The 19,174-nt window shown below is 39.8% G+C and overlaps 1 protein-coding gene across 5 annotated transcripts in view; it reads left to right on the top strand.

Annotated features, from left to right (window-relative positions):
- LOC115619744 (E3 ubiquitin-protein ligase KCMF1) overlaps positions 1–17,270 on the top strand; it is a 51,863-nt gene extending 34,593 nt beyond the window's left edge. For 2 of the 5 annotated variants that reach the window (XM_030512529.1, XM_030512528.1), the window contains exons 3-7: positions 2,874–3,013; positions 8,870–8,971; positions 11,255–11,429; positions 13,103–13,385; positions 15,126–17,270. In XM_030512529.1, coding sequence (XP_030368389.1) covers positions 2,874–3,013; positions 8,870–8,971; positions 11,255–11,429; positions 13,103–13,385; positions 15,126–15,387 — 962 coding nt within the window. In that variant the 3' untranslated portion in view covers positions 15,388–17,270. Of the gene's footprint in view, positions 1–2,873; positions 3,014–8,869; positions 8,972–11,254; positions 11,430–13,081; positions 13,386–15,125 lie in introns of all 5 variants that reach the window. The other 3 variants (XM_030512530.1, XM_030512526.1, XM_030512527.1) reach the window with 2 other exon arrangements.
- Positions 17,271–19,174: the final 1,904 nt, after the last annotated feature.

Here is a 19,174-nt window from a genome sequence, read left to right as displayed (position 1 = left end):
CACGTAAACCTTGTTGGTGGTTTCCTCAATTGAAACCATTACTTAGGTAAATTCTTTGCATTTGAGTACACTGCAGCATATTGGTCTTTAACCCTCACTCACGTTTTTGGCTACAACAGAATGGGAGTCTGAATGTTATTCTTGGAGAAATTTTCAAAGTACTTACTGAAATAGGTACTGAAGTGACAGTGGATAGGAGCTCCAAATTCTGTGAATTATGTATATATTCTGTGTGTGTTATCTGAAGCAGTCTCCATAACATTTCAAACTTGGAGCAGGTTAATTTTCATGTAAGTCTTTATTGCATGTCATGTAAATAAGAGGAGATGGTAAAACTTGTGAACAAGACTAGTTACCACCTGGAAAATGTGTGTGGTAATTTTAGAGAGGCTATTCCAGTCAAAAGATAGTTGTGTATGTAAGTAAATCTGATTGGTTCATCCTGTAGGATGATGTTGCTTAACACCTGTACCTAGCTAATGTTGGAATGCTAATGGTGTAATACTGCCTCAGACCCAGTGTTTCTGGTCACCTGCCAAAGTAGTTGTGGTACCAATCTACTCATATAGAATAAACATTGTAATGGGTAAGAACTACAGATAGTTTTAAAAGACTTGATGTGGGAGAATTTGCTGGTCCTGGGTTTGAGCTTTCAGAACACACTCATAGCTTATAAACCAAACAAGCAGATTTAAGAGTTTGTAAGCAGCTTTCTTCTAGTCTGATAATATTGTTGTCTTCAATTGACTATGGTACATTTAAGTATTCGTCAGTGACCTTTCTCACCTTTCATAGCTTCACTGGTTCTTCCCAAGGATTTAAGGGCATCGGGTAAAGGCAGATGTTCTGAATTAAGACTCACCACATGTCTTGTTGTTACGATGCCAGTTGAATGCCTGACAGCGTGTCAAGGAAACACCCATTGTGTGTGTTGAGTGACTCAGATGCATTCAGAACTGAGTGCTGATATATGTTGTGCAACGACCTTCGTAATTTGGCTCTAATAACGATTCCAGGCATCTGTGTACTATATAAATACTACTATATTTAGTACACAAATATACTATATAAATGACTTGCAGGTTGGGGGTTGGGTATGCTACTCTTTTGGGCATGTCTTCCAGCTTACATTCATGCTGTCTTTCAGTCTGTATAGTTCTGTTTCAGTCACATCTGATATGCAGTTCCATTCTCTGAAAATTTCCTTCTGTGCCTTACTGTGTAAAACATTCAATGAAACCTCAAATGCTGCTCCGGAGAACTAAGACTTAATTCGCTGTAAACTTTTTGGTTTGGATAGTTGGATATAATGTTTTCTTCATGTGCATGTGAATAAATGAACCTAAATTCAGGATGATACTCAAGCTTACTGTGATGGTTACTTTGATGAACCAGTTAAAATGCTCAGTGTGTCAGGTAGTATTTCTTCTTTAGCAAGTCTGTGTTGTCTCCTTGGGCATTTCTTACTATGCCTATTAAAGGGATAGCTTTCTCTCATCCTCTAGCATTTAAATGCTGTGGAAGGAGTTTCCAAAGAAGAGAAACAGGGACGTCGTGAACATAAACTTTGTTCTGCAATGTATTCTTCAGTGTATTCAACAGAGTTATGTATCTATAACTCTGCATATTAGCATGTTACTAAAGTTAATTTCCTGTACCGGTCTTGGAGTGTTAGCCCTCAAAACCTAGTTAAATGTGAAATACTCTATTAATATAGTGGATTATAGATACGTACCTTTTTACCTTACACATCTTTTGTAAGATTGCAGAAACAAATATCCTGTTCTGTTCTTCCCAGTCATGTTCTAAAGAGACATCAGTAGCAGAAGACGTCATAAACCTTAAGAAGCTGGAACTTAAGCGGTCAGAAGGACATGTTCCTAACAGATTTGAGAGATACTGCCTTGCAGTGCAGAACATGAGTTCTAGAATCTATTTAGACTTGTCCAATTTTTAATTTATAGTGGAATATTCATAATTTTATGAAAATATTTTTCAGTTACTTCGGGCGAGTGCTAGCAAGAATGTCAGTGAAAAGAATTCAAATTACGTGCTGGAGAAGATCACGTTTATCTTGATGTGAATATGAAGTTTATTCATGTTTCTCGTTTTATACATGATACCTGCAGAGGATGAGAGAGAAGCATTCTTTTCTTGTATGGTTTGATACATTTTCACGTTAAGCTTTGGGAACTTCTACATTAACAACTTAAAAGTGCCTGCTTCTCATCAGAAATGTAGAAATGCTTTAATTCAATACGCCTAAAAGTTGTAACCAGTGTGTAATAGATAATCAGATTACTTTTTCACTATCGATCATTTATATTACATATTCAGGACGTTTCTAAAACTACTTATTGCAAAGCAGTTGTTCAGCTACGGCATAAATATCATGCAATCATGATGGACATGTTATCACTGACATGCTATCACTGAGGACATTTAAACTTTAATCTAAATTTTTGAGGTACTGTTGAGAGTTCAGTTTTTGAAAACTCATCTTATGATTGAAAAATACCATAGGTGACCCTGTATGTGGGATAATAAGGGTGATGGAGAAGTGAAGGTTTGGTAGTATCAACAGCATATGTACATAAGAATCTTTTCTCCTTCTGAATATTAGAAAACTAAGTTATCTTTGCTAATGAAAATGAAATGTGGTCTGTCTGATTTTGTCATCAGAATTTGCACACTTCTTGAATATCAGTCTTTATACAAGATTAAAAAAGCCATTTCAGTTAAATATCAGATGAATTTGGCAGTGATTACATTGAAATATATGTATAAACAGAGGTTTACATGAACAAAATAAACAGAGGTTTACATGAACTACTGCTTTGAAGTAACCTCTGCTTAAACACTTTCTGTTACAGATTTGTACTATGGTGGAGAAGCTTTCTCTGTAGAGCAGCCACAGTCTTTTACTTGTCCTTATTGTGGAAAAATGGGTTATACGGAAACATCTCTTCAAGAACATGTTACTTCTGAGCATGCAGAAACATCAACAGAAGTGGTAAGATGCTCCAGAATTGTCTTTCAGTTGTGGTAGAAATATATTAAAAAGAGTCTCTCTGCTGGAGAATTGGTATCTTCCTGTTCTTTTTCTTTCTTGAAGCATGAATTCATTTAAATAGAATATAGAAGACTACAGAAGACTATAGAAGCTTTATATAGAAGAGGTACCTATGTTTGGCAGTGACATCAAAATTCTGTAATATAATGAGCTTGCTTTCTTTTGTGGTCGCTGTTTGTTTGTCCTGATAAAAAGGCTGCCATGTTTAGGAGGTTATTATTCTGTAAGACAAAATTTAGAACGTTGTTACGGTTATTCCATGTAGCTGTGTCTCCATTTTCACGATCAGTATGTAATTGTCCTGGAAGCTCATATCTATGCCAGTCTTTTGTAACTATAAAAGAGGGGAAGACAATTTGATGTGTTCTTCAGATAGTTTTTCTAATGGACCTGTTTATGCAGGTGCAGTGAAAGTTGTCATTCTTTTGAAACTATTGCTGTTAAAGCAGGGGTATTTCTCCTGTCTCTAACCCAATAGGACATTTATGTCTGTTGGCACTTGTTTATCTGAGGTGTTAGCTCCTGCTGTCTTGATGGTCTTTGGGAATAGGAGAAATGAGGTTAGCAGATGCACATCTAGGGTGCTCTTGTCTGGCTAAATAGATTCCTAGAAAAATGTGGACACTTGAAGTGGATTATCACTAACACATTGTGAAGAAATTGCTTGTAAATAGGTCCTATATTCTGATCTTCTAGTTTTCTTAACTTCTAAGGAATTCTGTGGAAGAAAATGAACCTTTCCACTCCAAGCCTGTTAAGGATCTTGTGTGAAGGAGCGATAGGAGAGGTGATTTGCCTGCCTTTTTGAGACTCCAAAGGTGTTACGACTGTTCTTAAGGACATATGAAGTTAAAAAGTTTACTTCACAAATAGTTACACTGTAGGATCATAGTTTAACTTAGCGATACACAGCAGTTTTTGTCATCTTCTTGAGTTTTTCTTTAACTTTACAACTTTCAAAGGTAGCAGCAACCGTTGAAAGTTCCACGTTTGGATGGCTTTTTTTGGTGGTTTAGTGTTGCAGTTCTGATTTGCACCACTTGATGTCAGTGATATGTTCCTGACACAGAATGTTAAGAGTCCAGGTTTTTGAATTTGACACACCTTTGTTTGCATCTGTGACTTCTAGAACTCAGTACATGAAGCCTAGATTTGTGATCCTAGACACCTGCTACTCCACTGATTCCTAAAAGAGGTGTATGTGTAAAGAAAAAACAAGCTCCTTTTTGTGATTCAGTCTGCATTGTTAAGTCTTTGTTCAAAACTGATAAAGGACAATATTTTAATCCTTCAATATGGCTGTATATTTTCCAAGTTTTGAATCTAGCTTTTGTGGTAAATGGTTAATGTGCATATCCAAGCATAGAACTGCAGTATTCACTGCAGTCTTACTGTAGATAGTGAAAGGCTACAACATTACTGAAGAGGAAAATTTGGATTCTAAATGTTTGTGGTCTTAGGCTTTCAAGCAATTACTTCTGTTTAGATACTGAGCTTGTAGCCCTTGTAGTATCTTTGTCCTTCCGAAGATGTCTTTGATGGAAGTTTTCACGGATGGAATCACTTTTATTTTACAGTGCACATCCCCCTGGGCCCCTGTTTTTCAAAGATTTTTTTTTTTTTTTTTTTATTCTTTAAATTTTGCCATTTTTATGCTGAAGAGTGGTGCAGATAAGTTTCTTTTCTGCTGATTCTTCTCAGGTATTGGGCATTGGTATGTACAGCAATGTTCAGTAGTGGCAGGCAAGAATCACAGTCTGACTGAGGTCACCTTATCCAACCCCCTGTTCAAGCAGAGCGACTGCAGCTGGTTGCCCAGGAGCATGTCTGAACAGCTTTTCAGTATCTCTGAAGATAGAGACTCCATAGCCTCTCTGGGCAACGTGTGCCAGTGCTCAGTCACCCTCACAGTGAAAAAATGATTCCTGATGTTCACAAGGAACCTCCTGTGTTTGAATTTATGCCCACTGCTTCTGGTCCTGTCACTGGGCATCACTGAAAAGAGCCTGGCTCCTTCTTCCTTTTACCTTCCCTTCAGGTTTTTAAGTACATTCATAAGATCCCCCACCCCTGAGCCTGCTCTTTTTCAGGCTGAACAGTCCCAGCTTTCTCAGCCTTTCCTCATAGGAGAGCGAATCCAGTCCTGTAATCATCTTTGTAACCCTTTGCTAGACTTTCTCTGCTATGTGCATGTCCTTCTTGTATGTGGAGCCCAGAACTGGCACAGTACTCCTGGTGTGGCCTCACTGGTGCTGGATAAAGGTGAAGGATTACCACCCTTGACCTAGCAACACTCTTACTAATGCAGTCCAGGACACCATTAGTTTTATTGTAGGGGCAAATTGCTGGCTCATGGTCCACCACGAGCCCCAGGTCCTCCTCTGCAAAGTTGCTTTCCAGCTGGGTGGTTCCCAGTGCTTGTTCTTCCCCAGGTGCAGGACTTTTCACTTACCCCTGTTGAATTCGCTGACGTTCCTGTTGGCCGGTTTCTTCAGCCTGTTGAGGTCCCTCTGAATGGCGGTGCAGCTCTCACAGCCTGTCAGCCACTTCTCCCAGTTTTGTGTCATCAGCAAAATTCCCACCCATTGCCACACTCTGAGCCCATCAGCTTGTCTGTGAGGTTCCTATGGGAGACAGTGTCAAAGGCCTTACTGAAGACCAGGTAGGCAATCTCTCCAGTCATCTACCAGGCCAGTCACTTCACCATAGAAGTTTATCATGTCCTCTGTGTGAAGCCATGCTGACTACTCTTGATGACTTTCTTGTCTTTAGTGTGCCATGAAATGGTGTCCAGGATTAGCTGCTCCATCACCTTCCCAGGTATCAACATGAGCTGACCAGCTTCTACCTTTCTTTAAGATAGGAGTGACTTTTGCTTTATTGCAGTCCTAAGGCACCTCTCCCATTTGCTGTGATTGATCAGATTGAAAGCAGCTCGCAATGGCACCTGCCAGCTCCTTCTTACATGCACTTGGGTGCATCCCATCACTATCCATGGACTTAAGTGTGTCCAGTTCACTTAAATATGGAGCCCCTCTACCTCTCAAGGCCTTATTCCATGAGACTCCTCCAAGCAGGTATCTGAACAGGCCAGAGTCTGCTCTTCTGAAGTCCAGAGTTGTGAGCTTGTTTTTTCACCTTCCTCCCTGCCCTCTGGATCCTGAACTCTACCATTTCAGGGTTACTGCAGCCAAGAATGAGCTGCGCATTCTTCGTGAGTATGAAGTCCAGCAGAGCACCTCTCCTCATTGGCTCTTCTGTCACTTGCAAGAAGTAGTTCAGCAGTGCATTCTGGGAATGTCCTGGGTTGCTGGCATGCTGTGTTCTCCATCCAGGAGATACCAGGGTGGTTGAAGTCTTGAATGAGGACCAGGGCCTGCAAGTGTAAGGCAGCTCCATATGTCTGTATAGGGCCTGATCCTTTTGTTCTTCCTTGTCAGGTAGACTGTATAGACACCCACTATAATGTCACCTTTGCTTGTCCTGTCCTTAATCCTAACCCATAACCTCCCCATCAGCTCTTCTTTCCATCCCCAGGCAGAGCTTCATACACTCTAGCTGCTCTCTCACATAAAGTGCAAGCCCTCCTTCTTTTTAAAGAGCCCCCTTCCTTTCCTTTCTAAAGAGCCCATATCCCTCCATTGCAACTCCAGACATGGGAGCCATCCCACCATGTCTCTGTCGTCCCATGAAGATCATAGCCCTTCAACTGCATGCAGATCTCTTAACTCATTATGGTTATTCCCCATGCTGTGTGCATTAGCATACAGGCAGTTTGGAGAAACACCTTAGCATGTTGAGGTCCTAGAGAGGAACTCCAGGAGGACAGTTTGATAGTATTTCATCAAAGGTGATTACTTTAATTCTGGGTACTTTTAATTGAAAATTATACTGGGTTCTATGGGAGTAGTCATAAATCTTGTGATTGATTAGGCTCTAAGGTTATACAGTAAAAAGAATAAATCGTTATTACTTTGAGTACTAAACCCATAGTAATTACCAATATTTCTGCAGCAGTAAAAGTCCAAGGGTAATGGTAAGTATTGTAAAGGAAGTGCAGAAGAATTTGGCTGTCAGTATGATGGTTTTTATTGTTGGTGTTGGTTTTCAGGTCAGTCGACTGGTCCAAATAAAGCACAGCATTCAACTAGAAGTCTGATAGTGTTGTAAATGCAAATTTTAAGACTGCTTAGGTCATGCTTAATCAGTGATGTTGCAGTCTTTGAGATTTTGGCAGAGCTTATGCTTAGCTAAATTTTTGTCTGTAACAATGCTTCAGTAACTACCCAGAGTTCTTAAAAGTTTAGTTCACGTTTAGAATTAGGGTTAGGATACTTCGATTCCCTCCTTCTCCTTGTTCCTTGTAACTTCTTCTTAGCTGGTGTTTTTTCTGAGGACTGTGCCTCCTCTTGTCAGGCAAATATGTCCAGGTCATAGTGCTTTTCTCCTGTTAGCAAAATAAGTTTATGGACTTCAGAACCATCTGTCCACTATACATCCATTTCTGTATCGCTGCAGTGTAGCTGTGTGGTATGTTGGCATAGTTGAGTATTGTATTACACAGTAATAAGATGTCTTTGCCCTGTAGTGTGTCTGCTTGTATGGATTTTGTAGTAGTGAAAAAATTGAGGAGTTCTGTGAAGAAAAATACTGAACACTGAAAACTAAAGGGAAGGGGTTGTAAAAATGCCTGTTAGCTCTTCTCAGAGCTGACCACTGAAATTAAAGTGGCATTAAAGATATGGCAGCTGTTGTCAAAAGATATTGCAGCTGAGATATTACAGTAAACTTGTTTCAAGACCTTGTCCTCACATCCATAAGATGGATGTGTGTGCTGTTATATAGGTATTCCTAATGCCCATGGTCTTTTGAGATCTATTGTCAACAACTTGAGTTTATTCATGAAGAGTACTAAGAACCTGAGCTTTATATTGCAGCCAAGTTGTTCCATAAAGTCAAGATTATTTGACTGCGATGAATAGAGATAAATGAATAGACAGCAGTTGCATATAACTGTCAAAGTGCTGTTAATTTGAGCACTTAACATTTGGGGGAAGATATTTTGTGGAATGGATTTTTTTTTTTTTTTTCTGTCTGCCATGTGTAGAACTTTGAAAGCAGACTGCAAAACTACTGTAAAGAAAAATGGAAGATGCTTTTCAAGCTGTTTGTGGAGTTACTCAAAGAAACAAGCCATAATTATGGCACTGTGTGTCTACTCAGTTAATGTGTGTTTTGGTTAAAAAAAAAAAAAAAGGAAGAAAAAACCCCAACAAAAAACACAAACCAAAACAAACAAACATACACAGACAAGCATCGGTGCCTTCTCCCAAAATACTGTTGTGTAGGGATATGGGGAATAGCCCCTCTCTGCCAGACCTGTAGTTACACACTGCCTGGATGGGTGCTCCCAGTTTGTTACTTCAGGGAATACTTACACATTCTGGTTTGTCTGCTGCAATGAGTGTCAAGCAGACAAGTAGTAATCCTGTGTGATCAGACTCTACTGTCCATGACAGAATCCATGTACAAAGACTAATTTTTTCAGGACATTGCAAACTGAGTTTGAATATTCTAGCTCTGGTTTTCATAGCATTCTGAAAATCATGAAGTAAAAGATATATAAATTGTCGTCTGCACTTGGATACATGTTCTGTGTTTTTTTAGTGTGTTGCTATCAGTTTGTGAATATCTAGAATGTTACCTAGAGTGTCTAATGATTGTCTCAATGATGAGTTCTGTTTTGTGTAAAAGAATTTATGAAGTCACGTTTTTTTTCTTGCTTTGTCATTTCAGATTTGTCCAATATGTGCAGCATTACCTGGAGGGGATCCAAATCATGTCACAGATGACTTTGCAGCTCATCTTACACTGGAACACAGAGCTCCTAGAGATTTAATATCCTTTCCAAGTTGGGGCAAAGAGGCTAGACTGTTTCATCTGGTGGCCCTGATAACTACTTGATTTTTATAGTCAAAGGGTCATACCTCTGGTTTTTCCCAGAATTAAGCTGCTAAAGATCTGTATGTCAAAAATAAAAAGGTTCATTTACTAGTTTAAAAGATTATAAATACTAGATTGTGAAGAGACTGTAGATAAACTTTGCAGTGCTTTGTGCTCTAACAGCAAAGATAAAGAACTTGAACACTGAGAGAGTTTTTTTTCCTACTTGCACTGTGGTTTATCCTGCCTGATCATTAGTCAGGTTCAGTAGTGTGCTGTAGGTATTTGTGACATGAAGATGATGATTTGAGCTTAGCTAGTTTTGCAAATGATTTTAAACTTGCTTAACTACTTTTAACACCATGTTTTGATAACATAATTTCATTGGTACTGACACATACCCTAGAAAACTTTCAGATTTCCTGGGAAACACACAGGCACACACATACCTGGGTTAACTGATAAAATATAATTTTGTTTGGGCGTTTATTTCATGTAGCCTCTCTACAGTAAGTAGTATCTCTGAAGTATTCCTTTTGTCTCATTTAAACAAATAGACAAAAAGACTGCATTATTACTCTGGTAGTGGCTTTTTTGTTTAAAGATTTTTAAAAAGGAAAAAAAAAAAATCTAAGCCCTAGCAACTGGAGTAAAAGAAAAATAAAAGACAATCCAAGCCCTAGCAACTGGCTAATATGCTAACAGAAGGGAGACATCATTTAAGGAGATGGCTCCATTTCTGTTATTGTTTCTTAGTGTTACCATGGTTTAGGGTCAGGACAGACTGACTGCACATGTTAATTACTACAGAGTGCATGTAACTGTTCTGTAGGCCAAGAAATCTTCCCACTTAGACTGCAGTTAATTTCATATTGAAATGAACAAGGTGTTTTGATTAGAATCCACACTTCTGCAGCTTTTTCTCCCAGACCAGTATCAGAAATGCCACTGGATGACTTTTAATTTGGGAATGAATATTTGAGTTAGAAAAAATATTTTTTTCAAGTACAGAGTGAGGCTTCAGTGTCAGTCATCTCAAAATGGATCTTTCTTGGATAACTTTTGGGAATAAATTGTCCATGATTCAGCATTAAAGACAATGCATGTGGCATTTTCTTCAAGCAATAGCTTGTACACTGTTGCTTCAGTGATGAGTGTTGTCTCCAAAACCTGACAAGAAGCGTATCCTGAAATGACTGTTCCATGCTGGACTTTAAATCATGTGTAGTGACAGGCAGGTCTAAAGTAGGAAAAAAGGAAGAGGATCTGCTAGCATAAGGAAAAATAACTGTCAAAGTCAGGGAGCTGTTAGAAGGCTGCTCTCTGATACCATTGTGTTGCTGTTCTGAACATCTTCATCTGAAGTTAAAGCTGTACAGAACAACACTCCATGCTCTGTAACAATCTTCATGTACAAAAAGTATATAGAGAAGGCTCTTCAACTGCACTTTTTCTAGAGGGAAGACCTCTGTCACAGTCTGAGTAAGCTTTTATTGTTGGGTCTGCTGGAGCTCTGAGGAGTGGCCTCATCATCCACATACTGATGACAAAAATCTTTAAATAATTTTGATTGTCTCAATTTATATGAGGAAACATACAAAAGGTAGACTTGAAATAGAAGCATCTGATATGGAGAAGTGGGGGGAAATTAAAGATGACATTATAATTGGAATTAGTGGTATTTCTTTGGCTAAAAGAGGAAAGGTGAAAGTGCTTGAATGCTCCAGAAACCTACCATTTCTTAGGGATTGAAGTGATGAAATTTCTTGGATAAAAACATGAAATACAAGTCAAAAGGAATACAGTAGTTATCGGGTACTTTTGAGATAAGCATGGCAATAAATTTTTAATTATTTTCAGTACTTAAGAATTGGGAGGGGAGAATAAAATTCCCATGACTCTGTGATAAGCTTGGCCGAACATGCATATGTTAAGAGTTTTCAGATTACTGAGTAGAAAACTTTGATCTAAAAAAAACTAAAAATGAATCCTGATGTTTCCTAGGCATCATAAAAAGCTGGAGAATTACAGGGAGTTTGGTGTACACAGGACTGGCTACCTTGAGTTCAGTTGAGTAACTCCGACTTGTACCATAGCTACACTGCACCATAGCTTTGCCTCAGAAGCTAAATCATTATAAATGAAGAACAGTGTTTGCCTAAGTGTTTCAGCCATAAAATGTTCTTGTCATTTAATACTCAATGCAAAACAGTTCTGCTTTCTTAACTTCTTGTTTACGATGAATCCAGTGGTGTTCGGCATGTACGTAGGATGTTCCACCCAGGCCGGGGTTTGGGAGGCCCCCGTGCACGTAGATCAAACATGCACTTTACTACCACTTCCCCTGGTGGGCTTTCATCTTCTCAGAGTTCGTATTCTCCAAGCAATAGAGAAGCCATGGATCCTATAGCTGGTAAGAGCTGTAACCACGGATTTTACCCCCGTGTCCTCCTTGCACAGGAAGTAAAATTCAAGATGATAGTAGCTGCCCTGCTTTCTGTTTGCATGAAGCTGCATGTGTAGATATGCTCCAGAGTGCTTGATGTGATTGATGGCTGCTTGCAGGTGAGCAGTGTGCTTGGCTGGGTTGTCACAGGGCCTGTGCATGGAGGTGCTGAAGCTGAAACAGCTGGCTCTAGCTTGTGCTTTTAACTCTGACAGCATAAGGCTTATTTCCAAGCCTGATCGGTGCACAGGTGCTGCATATTTTTGCAAATGATTGTGTCCAACTTCCATCACCTGCTTTTAGTACATCTTAGTTTGATTTGCCATGTGGATAAAGGTGTTCATGGAGGAGGCTGGCTGTTTCAATGAAGATGAAATTAGCTGAATTGAGTATTAATGAACATTTAAAGTATGTTTGGTTTGCATTCAGGCTGCTGTTTGAATGCCAGAACTTGCTAATATCACAGATTTGGTTTTTTAGGTGTACTTGTAAATTCTTATATAAATGTACTGTTGCAAGTATTTTCAGTGTATTTTGGTCATGTGTAGAAAACGTCTGAGGGGAGAAAGGGTGCCTCGCTTTCAACAGCAGAAAATAATATATGTGTATAGGATTCCCAGGAATAACTTGTTTGGCATTTTCTAGCAATTACAGTGAAGTTAAGTTACTTGATCTTGGAATTGCTATGAGTGCTGGTAAAAATTACTTGACCATTCCTGACGTAGAAAACAACTGTAATTTGTTTTATTGCATTAAAGAAAGCCTTATTTAGAAGGATTGTATTTTGTTAATGGAAGGAAAATTGTCATGACCTGTATAGTAACTTGGCAATACAGAGTTAAGGGGCAGATGCTGTACCACCCCCTACTTTGCCCTTACATCAATTACAGTGAGCAGGTTATATAAGAAGTACCTTCTACACAGGGTGCAGAAGAGGTTCTGAGCAATAATTTGCTGCTAATACTTATTTCAGAAAGTTCTTTGTGGATGAAACCCGCTACAAGCATTTCCATCCCTCTGAAATGGAAGACTTTAAGGACAGAGTATTTAATTGCTAGGTCTTCTCTGTACTTCTGGCAGAAAGAATAATTCATACAGCAAAAATGCTTGACCAGTTCTGAAGTGAAGCAATACTTTTTTCTTACCTAAGTATGTTTTGTTAGATGTGTGAAGCACCGGTTCAATATTTGTCTCGTAGCTGCAGCCCAGCTTCTCTGTGGGATATCAGGAAGGTGAAGCCTGTGTTTGAGGGGAGATTTGTTGAGAGGAAAATAAAATTGCCAACCAAAGCCAAATAAAGTAGTTTCTTAGTCAACTGCTATTTTGACTTGAAGCTTCAAGGAGTTGTTGCAAAGTGCATCTTTTGCCAGGCATTCCTTGTAGGTTGGCTCACCTGTTATGCTGAAGGCATTAAACTTTGACTTATTTGAACTAAATCAACATAAATGAGTCTTAATCTTCCTTACTCTTTGAGACATTGAATGCTAGGACTTTTTTTTTTTTTTCTAGAGCTTCATTGGCTCTTCAGAATTGTTTGTTCTTTGATGTTATTGATTGAAAAAAAGGAACTGATGAAGGGTGTATTCATTCTATTGTGTAATGCTTATTTATCATCACAGAAACTTTCTCTTCCCTGGCAGAGCTTTTATCTCAGCTATCAGGTGTGAGGCGTTCTGCAGGAGGACAGCTCAACTCCTCTGGCCCTTCTGCTTCTCAGTTACAGCAGCTGCAGATGCAACTGCAGTTAGAACGACAACATGCACAGGCAGCAAGACAACAACTGGAGACTGCACGCAATGCAACTAGACGCACCAACACGATCAATGTTAACACCACTATGACACAATCTACAACAACAACCAACACATCTAACACAGAAAACAGTCAGCAGACTATCCAGAATTCCCAGTTTCTTCTCACGAGGTAACTTGTTCTGTTTATTTACTTATATTTACCTTTTACTGTGTTTTGTTGTGTGTTTTTTTTTTTTTTTTTTTTTTGCCTTGGTTCTGAGAGAGACATAGAGCTCAATGGAACTGAAGTGTTTGAAGTTAGGCACATGCCCTAGTGAGGCAGTGTCTGATCAAATATATCCCAGAGTTAATGAGGTAATTAATCATACAGAATATAGTCACAGTAGACATCAACAGTGCTCACAGAATGTGTAATACATAAAACTTGCTTTATCCACATTTCTAGCATGAAAGTGAAACTGGTAATTTAATATCCAAGTTTATAGCTGGCCTAGAGGGAATTATTCTGCTTTTGGAAAGCCAGCTCCCAGAGCTGGCTGCAGAAATACCCTGTGGTGGTCTAGTATTTGTGAAAAGGAGAGGCAGTCTCACAAGTGTGCTGGTACTACTTTTGATGCACCTAGGAACACATTTAAAGAAGTAGGCTTGAGTATGGATTTCTGCAAACCTCGAAAAGGAGGCTGGTTTTGAGATTGGGCTGAGTAAGTTACTTGTGACTCTAGGCAGGGGACTTCTGCCAGATCCTTTATCAAATCTGCAGCCAACAGGCCCTTTTGTTTGCATTTGTAACATCTTTTTAAACCTACTGTCTGTCTGCTCCTGAGCAATGGGTAAACACTGGTTGCTGCATCTCAATTTCAAGAGGAACAAAAGGAATATTTTGTAACTAAATTGTGCTTGTTTCCCGTACTACTTCCACCAAAACAAGTGCATTTCCAGTGATGTAGCTATATAGACTTGAGCTGTAATGGAGAGTCAAAGAGAGCATTGTTTAATAGAAAACTAATCTTTAGTAAAAACTGAAGGTTGAAAAGGGTTTATATATTAATTATTTTTGAAGACTGGATAACAAAGCAAATAAAGGATGCCATTAATTACCAGAATACTTAGCTGGTTTAAAAATTATACTTAGTTCCCAGGGTTATTTTAAAGAGAAGTCACCCATTCCAGTGGAACTGTCATTCCAGTTCTTTTAGAAGGTTGGCTATTGACCAGAAATAAAAATGTTTTCCACACCTCTCCTGCCATGCTGCCCCATACATATTTTTGTTTGTCTGTTTGATAGTGTGAAAGTGTGTGGGCATTTCAAGAGCTCCTGTGTCAAGAAACTTGGATTTGAGTTAATAGAATTTTTATCTATGTGCAAACTAATATCAGAAACTCATATTATTATTTGAGAGACTTAATCAAAATACCTGCAAGTTTCACAGGTTGTGACTTCCAGAGTTGGAGCAAGCAATTTCCTTGCCTGTCAGGCACACTAACCCAGGAGAAGCAGTGGAATGAACTTTGCATTGTGCTTTTAGTAATCCCTAGGCTTTACACATGCAGTAATTTATTTTGTGGCATATGTGAAGTTAGAAGTTGCTGTAGAAACAGTAAGAGGCACATAATGAGCGTCTAGGAAATCACAGCAGCCCTTACTGAGAGACTCCTGCGTAGTGGGAAACCTCACAAATAGTTTATTTTCCTGTAGCTTTGGGCTCTGCTTTGAATGCGGCAGTAGCGGCAGGGAAGGGGTGGTTGGTTACATGCATGCCTGTTGTACTGAGGTGTTGGAGGTTGCCAGAGCATGCAGGACTGTCCTGAAGGAGTGGTTTTCAAGTGCCTTTTGGCACTTGTCAGTAGTGTCACTGTGGAAATGGGCTTTCACCAACTGCCTGTCTTCTCTTTCCTTGCTGCTGTACAGGTTGAATGATCCGAAGATGTCGGAAGCGGAGCGTCAGTCAATGGAAAGTGAGCGGGCAGACTGCAGCCTGTTTGTTCAGGAGCTTCTACTGTCCACTTTGATGCAGGAAGAAAGTTCCTCCTCAGATGAGGATGAGCGGGGGGAGATTGCAGATTTTGGTGCTATGGGCTGTGTAGATATTATGCCTCTAGATGTTGCTTTAGAAAACCTAAATTTAAAAGAGAGTAATAAAGGAAACGAGCCTCCTCCACCTCCTCTTTGATGACATCCCACTTTGCAGACAATGTCCTCTGTGCTGTATTTGCCAATGAAAGTGGACAACAACTATCTTGGGTTTGTTTTGGTGATTGTAATTTCAAGTCTGTCACTCTTGTTACATTGTGTACATTCAAAAGAAAGAGAGAAAAGATATATATGATAATCATTTCCACTTAACTAATTTTTATTTCTAGCAGGTAAATGTAGGTTGCAGTGCAGAGCGAAAAGCTCTGTGTCCTGTACCTTGACATGCAAAAGGCTCTCCTAATACTCCACATTCAAACTGAAGAGGAAAACAATGAAAAATCTCTAATGAAGCTGCTGTGTGTATTTATGAATATTAATGAATAAAACTGCTTGGATGGTTTACCTTAACTACTGCATGACGTTTTTTGCAGCGTGCATGAGTTTTAGTGACCTTGTCATTTAAAAAATTTAAATACAAGGAGTAAAACTATAATACCCAAAGCTTTCCCATTATTCAAAGGTTACATGACAAAAAGGTTAGTGGTGACTAGCAGTTTGTGGCCACAAAGTAGCTTTTGAATAATATGTGACAGAATGACATCTTTATGTGCTGTTCCTGCACAGGATGGAAACTCTGCAGTGGGATATATTGCTGTGACCAGGGCATGGTGTTTTGCTCTATGTGACCATTATGTTGCCCTGTTAAGCCATCACCTCAGTGTGGAGTTGAACTTCATTTTATGCATCCGTAGGAGGCGGAACAACAGTAAGGCCACTGCTGGAAGCTACTGCGAGGGGCTTTTGTGTGCCCTGAAATCAAATGATGTTCACTTTTGTTTAAAGTTTTTCCTTTTTGTGGTTGTTAAAATTTTTTCATTGTTAAATATGTTTTATTCAGGTGTAGACAATTCATATATTCACTGTTTAAAAAAAAAGTTAACCTGGATCATGTTGTCTTTAGTTTTTAAAAGTCTTTCACAGTCTCAATCATGTTTTGAGTTATTTATGTATTTGCTTCATAGTTTGCAGAGACCTGTCAGTATCAGGAGAGCTTGAGGATTTAGATTCCCAGATTGTCAGAATATTACAATTGAATTCTTAATGGTAACTTTAGCACCTTTTATTTATTGCTTCTTTTGGTTATTTTTGCTGGTATAAAAAGTTGAAAAAGCCTTTTAGTTGAATCATGCCACCTACATGCCTATATACTGTTAACCTTGCTGGTTTGGAAAACAAGAGTATGGTGTTCTTGTGCATAGAAGTTTATAATAGCCCTAAATCAAAGACAGAATGGGTATGTTTGGTTTTGGTTTTCTTTTTTTCTTTCTGTGGTTTTATTTTTTTTTTTCCTTTGGTGAGTTTTTGAATGTAAAGTTAGATTATAAAAAACAAAATGCACACAGCTTCTGATGAAAATTTAAACTAGGCTTATATCATAATGGTGTCTTCCCAGATCTCCCTCACTTCACCCCCTCTCTCTTTCTATGTATCCTTCCATCTCTGCAGCATTGCTAGGGTTTTAGAGTAAATCTACAGACTTGAACACCAGATGGTGTTCTCAGCAGAACTGTGACGTGTATGCTAATCCAGCCTAACAGCAGCAAAAGCAGCAACCCCATAGGCTGAAGTTTAAGTTCCATTCTTTTTTTTTTTTTTCCTTTTTTCTTTTAAATCCTCAAATCTTGATTGTTTCCACATAGAGCAGTACTGGCTTTGTTTTCTGTTAGTCTCTGCAACAGAAAATGTTTCAAGAGAAACTTTACATGAGGCCTCCAATTGTCCTGAGAGTTACCCCCAGTAGGGACTTTTTTTATTGATTGTTGAGGATTTTCAGAAATTTTTCAAGCTGTAGTCTTTTCAAACACATCTTCTGCACATTACAATAAGACACACGGTTCAATAAAGCATTTTGAAGACTGTTGTTCAGTTGATTTTCTTTGGGTTTGATGTATTATCCACACACTCTTATTCCAGAAACTTCTGCAGCTGTCTCTAATTCCAGCTGTGATTCACATAACCATGTTTTAGGCCCTCAAGCTTTAGCTGGAGGTGAAGTATGTAGTCCTGGGCTCTTCACAGGTAGGTGAATTCAAGTTTGTGTGGAACAAGATGCATTTCAAGTGGGCTTTCCTCAGCATGTTGCCATTTGGAATTGGTGTATGGCTGGTCTCCAGAGGCCACTTGTATGACTTCCAGACTGCACTGCACTTGCTTTGGAAAGGATGCGAGCCAGTATTGTCTGTGTTTATTTAGAGACTGAATATATGCCAGCTTGGATTTAAAGGTATTTTTGTGCATCACATCATTCTTACAAGTCTTCAGTTGGTGTTGGGGGTTCTCTTGGTGGTTTTTTTTTTTGTTGTTGTTGTTGTGTGTGTGTGTAGTTCGTTGTGGGGTTATTTCGGTGTGGGGCTTTTGGTAGCTTTTGTTTCTTTGGGTGGTTTGGTTTTGTTTTTTAGGTTTAGAAACAAACTGACATAGCCACTAGGAAGGTGTTTATTCTAGTAGTCTTGCCAGTTCCTGTTTGTGGGGAAGTGTTTTCCTTCATAGTAAGCTTGGTCAGGATAGTGTTCTGGGGGGTATTTCTAAAACATTTGCATTTATTTTCAGGGTTGTCAGGGCTGCAATGGAGATTAGCCTCAGCCACTTTGCAGGAGCATCCTGTGGGGGCTTATTTCCTTTTCCCTGTGAGGGAAGGAAAAACCCCCCACAAAACAACAGCCACTTCCCAGCACACACTGTGAGCAAGGTCATGCCAGAAACAGTCACAGAACTATTAGGGTTGGAAGGGACCTTTGGAGATCATCCAGTCCAACCCCCTGCCAAGGCAGGGTCACCCAGAGCAGGTTACACAGGAATGTGCCCAGGCGGGTTTTGAATGACAGAGACCCTACGACCCCCCTGAGCAGGCTGGTCCAGTGCTCTGACACCATCATCGTAAAGAAGTTCTTCCTCATGTTGAGGTGAAACTTCTTGTGTTTTAGTTCATTGCCATTGCTCCTCGTCCTGTCACTGAGCACCATTGAAAAGAGTCTGGCACCATCCTCCTGACACCCACCTTTGAGGTATTTTATACATTAATGAGATCCCCTGTCAGTCTTCTCTTCTCTAGACTAAACAGGCCCAGCTCCTGCAATCTCTCCTCAGAAGAGATGCTCCAGTCCCCTGATAATCCTTGTGGCCCTTTGCTGGGACTTCCACAGTTCTTGGAGTGCTGTGAAACTTGCATCAAGCCAGCATAGAAACCAGTGCGTGTCTGTAACCTACCGGTGCAGCCAGTGGGAGCCCGCACAGAGGTTCTGGTGGGGATGTAGGATGTGCAGGTTCATGGCTGCGTATTCTGGCTGGTGCTGCTGGCACGCTGCACCCCATTGTTGCTGGTGGCTGCCAGCTTTCCTCGGTGTCAGCATTGTGTGAGCAAGGATGAGCTGCCAGGGCGCTTTTGGGGGAGAGGAGGGGCAGAAGGACCCATCTTTAGAACCAGTGTCTTACAGCAGTTGAAGGCATATGCAGACTTGTTTTGAAAGGAACAACCCCCCCAGACAGACTGTGGAAAACTAACTGGGAATTGCACCACCTTCTGTTTGTGACCTGTGTTAGTCAGGGGTCTGCTATTTGTTTTTGTTTGAATGACTGACCCAAGGAGGCTCTCGCAAGGTGGTGTGATGACAAACAGCAACAACAATGCGTTTTAAATTGATCCTCCTCGTGTTTTACTTGCAGTTACCACTGCCTTCATTGGTTCCCTGGGCTGTTTGTGGGGTTGGGGTTGGTTGTGGCTGGGATGGGAGTTTTTCCTTCCTCTGCCCTTGCCTCAGGAAAGG

This window comes from Strigops habroptila, chromosome Z (assembly GCF_004027225.2).
Source record: "Strigops habroptila isolate Jane chromosome Z, bStrHab1.2.pri, whole genome shotgun sequence".
Classification (NCBI taxonomy): domain Eukaryota; kingdom Metazoa; phylum Chordata; class Aves; order Psittaciformes; family Psittacidae; genus Strigops; species Strigops habroptila.
Note: the sequence above shows the minus strand (reverse complement) of the source record. Positions and strands in the feature narration are given on the sequence as shown.